This window comes from Rutidosis leptorrhynchoides, chromosome 6 (genome assembly GCF_046630445.1).
Source record: "Rutidosis leptorrhynchoides isolate AG116_Rl617_1_P2 chromosome 6, CSIRO_AGI_Rlap_v1, whole genome shotgun sequence".
Lineage (NCBI taxonomy): Eukaryota > Viridiplantae > Streptophyta > Magnoliopsida > Asterales > Asteraceae > Rutidosis > Rutidosis leptorrhynchoides.
In genome coordinates, this window is record NC_092338.1 from 329,465,114 (window position 1) to 329,470,872 (window position 5,759).

The window sequence follows — 5,759 nt, forward strand, 5'->3', positions numbered from 1 at the left end:
ATTTATATGCTTCAACCAGAAGGTTTTGAACTACAAGGAAAAAAGAACTTGGTTTGCAGGTTAAAGAAATCTCTGTATGGTCTCAAACAGGCGCCGAGATGTTGGTACAAGAGATTTGATTCTTTCATAATGAGCCTTGAATATAACAGACTTTATGCAGACCCTTGTGCATATTTCAAGATGTTTGGGGACAATGATTTTGTCATTTTGCTGTTATATGTAGACGACATGTTGGTTGCAGGCCCCAACAAAGATCGTATTAATAAGCTGAAGGCTCAATTGGCTAGGGAGTTTGAAATGAAAGACTTGGGTGCCGCAAACAAGATTCTAGGGATGCAAATTCACCGAGACAGAGATAATAGGAAGATTTGGCTTTCTCAAAAGAATTATTTGAGGAAAATCTTGGAGCGTTTCAATATGCAAGATAGTAAGCCAATCTCAACCCCACTTCCTACTAATCTCAAGTTATCCTCCGTTATGTGTCCTAGCAGTGAATACGAGAGGAAGGAGATGTCTCGCGTACCGTATGCATCAACAGTGGGAAGTTTAATGTTCGCAATGATATGTACAAGATCAGACATTGCACATGCAGTGGGAGTAGTTAGTCGGTTCATGGCGAATCCTGGTAAAGAGCATTGGAATGAGGTAAAGAGGATCCTTAAATACATCAAGGGAACCTTAGATGTTGCATTATGTTATGGGGAACCGAAATTTATAGTCAAAGGGTATGTTGATTTAGATTATGCAGGTGATATCGATAAAAGTAAATCTACCACTGCATATGTTTTCACACTTTGTGGTGAAATAGTAAGCTGGGTTTCAAAACTGCAGTCAGTTGTGGCCACGTCAACAACAGAGGCAGAATATGTTGCAGCTACTCAAGCTACTAAAGAGGCGGTATGGTTAAAGATGTTATTGGAGGAACTCGGGCACAAACAAGAGAATATCACTCGATTTTGTGACAACCAGAGTGCCTTGCATCTTGCAAGGAATTCGGCATTTCATTCAAAGACAAAGCATATACGAGTTCAGTATCACTTCGTTCGAGAGAAAGTGGAAGAAGGAATCGTGGATGTGCAGAAAATTCATACTGATAATAATGTGGCTGCTTTTCTAACAAAGTCAATCAACCGTAACAAGTTTACTTGGTGCCGTTCCTCATGCGGCCTAGCGAAAACGTAAGCAACATCATTGGCAAGGAAGGATTATCGTGTGAAGTTTGATTGAGCTTCAATCAAATCTTCAAGTGGGAGATTGTCAAATACGGATGGTTGGTGTGAATATTAAATAATATAATTGGTTGGTGAATGGTTGTTGAATTACCTGCCATGTTTGAATTCAGGCTAAATTGGTGACTAATCTACACCTACTCCAATCCTTCATTTAGTATAAATATGGAGCAATGGAAGCTCATTCAAAATATCCCAAAATCATTTCTTTCTTTCATGTACTAAAAGAGTTAAATAGAGAGTTTGTGAGTAATCTCCTAATTACAAGAGATATAAAGATTAATGTTTATCCTTGTAATTAGAGAGAAGTGTAATTCCTATTATTCTTATTAGTGAAACGTTTCTTTCCTTGCCCGTGGTTTTTACCCTATTGGGGTTTTCCACGTTAAATCTCGGTGTCCTATTATTGTCGTTATTTCAATTATTACTAGCGGTTTGCTATAATTCGGTGTCGCTTTTCTCAACAGTATGTCTATTTAAGGAGTTTCATTTCAGCTTGACCGTCTGCTCCACTCTCGTTCATCTGTGGGGAGCTGTTAGAGACTTTTGGATTGCCTCATTTATTATTGTCCTTTGGCATTGCCATTTTGTATGTATATATATTTGTGTCTGTATTGTTATTGTTCAAGCAAATACATTACACTTTCAAATAGTTGAGTCGCGCTCAACTTTACCAAATGACCGGAAACTCACCACACGTGATAAAAAGACTCTCATACATCAGTTTTTGTCTCAAGCTACTCACATAAACCCTACAAGATACTCACAAATACTCACATATCTATAAAGAGAATAAAGCACTTTCATAAACATTGGCACACATAATGAAATAGCCACAAGAGAGACCATGTTACCAAAGGACACGGAGTAATTATTATATGTTACATGACGTCACATATCTGTCACTACATCTTCGATCGAACACTTTCAATAAGTTCACGCCGTAGAATTTTCCCTGAAGCCGACTTTGGAACACTATTCACAAATGTTACTCGCTTCAATCTTTTATAAGGTGCAACCTATATTTGTTTAGTTAACATTCTAATGAGTATAGTTCGATGAAAATAATCATGCAACCAGTAATGTTCAAGGGGTTGCTGCTCTCTGCAATTTGAAGAGGGTGGGAGATAAATTGTATCTGATTTAAAGGCTGTGTTGTTGATGTATAGGGTTTGGTATAGGTCTGCAATTTGGTAGTATTGGTTGTTTGGTTTTTTTTTTGTTGGGGTTAGATCATACTCTGCCCTTGTTTGTAAATTGTGGTTTGTTAATATATTCTTACCTTTGAAAAAAAAAAAAAAAAAAAAAATAATCATGCAATAAGAATATAAGATGAATTAATCTCAACCTGATTGGCAATAAATTTCTTAACGTCTTCGTCGATCAATGAACTGTTTCGAGATCGAACCACAAATGCAATCGGGACCTCACCGGCTTCGACATCTGGAAACCTATAGACGACGTAGTTTGTTATAGATAACCAATAATCTTATAGAAAATAAAAAAAATGTGGATATAAAATTATTAGAAAAAATTAAATTGCATTTAAGGAACTAAAATATGCACTCCAATATTATGTAAATTGTGTTAGTTCTGACGGGAAAAATATGTTATCTTGACTTACGGGATTACTGCAGCATCGATTATTTCTGAATGTGAAAGCAAAAGTGCTTCAAGCTCTGCTGGTGCAACCTGAAAATTAAATTACTTTTCAGATTGTTTTGTTTATCAGCAAAAAATAATAACTTAGACATAAAAGTAACAAACCCAGATTTTGAGGCGTTCTAAACATGCAACTGCACGGGCCCAAAATACAAAGGGGCCAAGTAATATATATCCATGGTCCATTTATATATAAAGTTTTAAAAATATAATGTTTTTTTTTATCGTTGTTTTGATTGATGATAGTATATATATTACATATTTTAGTACAAATGAAATTATTTTTATATATATGAGAACGTTTCGTATATAAATGAATTCTTTTTGCTTATTGAACAGACACCTTAAAATTAACGGGATGACTCTTTTTTTACAAGATAAGTATGTTTGAAACATGATTTACCTGAAAACCTTTGTACTTAATGAGTTCTTTGATTCGGTCAACAACATATATTTGACCTTCATCGTCAAAATGTCCAAGATCCCCTGTATGCAACCACCCCTCTTTATCTATTGTAATCTTTGTAGCATCTGGATTATTAAGATAACCTGAATTTCAGAAAAAAGATTATATGAAATATGTTAGTTTCATGTGTATTTCAAATATGCCTGGCAATCAAGAGTTCAAGACCATACTCCAAAAATAAGTTCCATTGAGTCAACCATTTAGGTCGATTGGGTCTGGAGAAAACAAAGGAAATGAGTCCAATATGGACCCATCTTTAGCTGGTTAATATATTAGAAGGTCCATCATATCTAGACCCGTAGAAACCATTCCAGCCCATTTCAATATGAAAAAATAAAAAATAAAAAAACTTAAAAAATGAGAAAGTCATGCCATATCCCTGTTGTACCCGACCCAACCCATTTGGACCCGACACGTTTGACCCGTTTGAAAATTGAGACCCATTCGACCCATGACCCGTTTTGATCTAAACCTGTTTGGGTCTCGACCCAACCCGACCCGTTTGTCAGGCATAATTTCAAAAGAAGAATAGTATATATACGATGATAGAAGCATATATACCTTGCATTACGTTAGCTCCTCGAACCCATATTTCGCCCATTTGATTTGGAAGGAGAGATTTTCCGGTTTCTAAACTAACTATCCGAGCCTCGACTCCCGGGATAAGTCTTCCTACCGATCCAGAGTTTCGAGGTCCCATAAGAGGAGTCTCCCCTGTGATAACGCCTGTTGTTTCTGTCATGCCATATCCCTGTTTTAGCCGTTATCATTATCATTATATATTACAAAGTAATGAATTAAAGATTTTGAGGTGGCGAGAGAAAAGTGTAAAAACAGTCATTATTGACCGTGTGTATCTTAGTAAAAATACCCGCCTAACTCGTGTATACCTTTAATATGATCAAATAAACTAAAGAAGTAGATATGAAAATCGAACTGTCATGGAAGACCAACATAATATGATCCAAAAAGACATAGACTATCAAGCAGTTAATCTGCTAGATAAAGATATGATTGACCCATATGCATGTGTCTTAAAAGTACAATTTTTTTAACTAATAACTGATAAAACTGTAAATGAGATCATAATACTATAACTGATAGTAAAATGCTAGTAGTAAATTTTACCTGAAGAATCAAAGCATGAGGGAATTTTTTGGTACACTCTTGCATCAGGTCTTTTCCTAATGGTGCAGCACCCGAACCAATATGCCTCAACGAAGATAGATCAAACTTCGTTACCTCATCGTCACGTTTAGCCAAAGCAAGGATAATTGGTGGCACACATTTCACAAGTGTCACTTTATATTTCTCAATATTTTTTAATATTCCTTGAAAATCATACTTAGCCATTGACACAACTGTATTGCCTTCTTCTAAGTGAGAGTAGAGTAATATTCCTAGTCCAAATATATGAAACATAGGCAAGAAACATAACAACACATGATCTTTCTCATCCAATAACTTTAGATCAAAAGTTGTCATTTGTGAAACTGCAATGAAATTCCAGTGACTTAAAACAACACCTTTACTAACACCAGTTGTCCCAGAAGAATACAACAAGGCTGCAGTGTCATCACCTCGAATCGAAACTTTAGGCAGTTCTGAGACTGACCCAGTTTTCAAAATCAAATCTTTATACGAAAAACACCCTTTTCTTGAACTTTTTGATCCTAAAAACACAATGGGTAGTCCAAAGTTTTCAACTTTATGATACAACTCTTCAATAGTGATCACAAGTTTTGGGTTTGAGTCTTTGATTTGTTTTGAGACTTCTCCGACCGTATATTGAGGGTTCATGGTGGTTACGATGGCACCCAGAGCGATGATTGAGAACACGCAAATAGGATAATGAATTGAGTTGGGACTGAAAATGAGAACAACGTCGCTTTTAGTGACACCTAGTTGCGTGTTCAATGCGTGAGAGAATTTGGCGACGGCTGTTTTGAAGTCAGAAAAAGTGATGGTTTCGCCTGTGTCAGCCTCAATCAAGGCAGGTTTATTTGGGTACGATGAAATGTTACGAAAAAGGAATGAAACCATTGAGGTGTTGTGTTCTGCTGGGATGTCTATTTTCCAAAGTGATCGATATATTCCATCGCTGCCGTACCCCGATTTTTCCATTTTTGTGACTGTCAATTTTCAGCTATTACTTATCTAAATGATAGTAGAATTTATAAGGTAAGAATGATGAATTTGTTTAGACAACAATGAAGACTTCTATAATAAACATTGATGTTTGTAGCGACTTGCTTATATACTATAGTTTTAAAAGTTTGGCATCTTGATCCGTCACCATATTGTACTCCGTATGACTTACCATTAATTATTAAATGTGATAATTATTAATTATCATATTTATTTATATGTCATTATATTACTCCATATGTCATTTTATATAT

General features: G+C 35.7%; 1 protein-coding gene across 1 annotated transcript; it reads right to left on the bottom strand.

Annotated features, from left to right (window-relative positions):
- Positions 1 to 2,134: 2,134 nt before the first annotated feature.
- Positions 2,135 to 5,481, bottom strand: LOC139853299 (probable CoA ligase CCL7). The gene is made up of 6 exons (XM_071842671.1): positions 4,486 to 5,481; positions 3,919 to 4,108; positions 3,295 to 3,440; positions 2,854 to 2,921; positions 2,578 to 2,680; positions 2,135 to 2,248 (listed from the first exon to the last, which is right to left on the bottom strand). Exons 1-6 carry the CDS (start codon positions 5,479 to 5,481, stop codon positions 2,135 to 2,137), a joined length of 1,617 nt encoding a protein of 538 aa, XP_071698772.1.
- Positions 5,482 to 5,759: the final 278 nt, after the last annotated feature.

What these genes read in the sequence shown, in the direction of transcription:
- LOC139853299 (XM_071842671.1), bottom strand. Translation starts at nt 5,481, where the DNA reads ATGGAAAAATCGGGGTACGGCAGCGATGGAATATATCGATCACTTTGG. An exon ending in AGGAGCTAACGTAATGCAAG is followed by an intron (nt 3,441 to 3,918) that starts GTATATATGCTT and finishes TCTGAAATTCAG; the next exon opens with GTTATCTTAATAATCCAGAT. An exon ending in ATCGATGCTGCAGTAATCCC is followed by an intron (nt 2,681 to 2,853) that starts GTAAGTCAAGAT and finishes CGTCGTCTATAG; the next exon opens with GTTTCCAGATGTCGAAGCCG.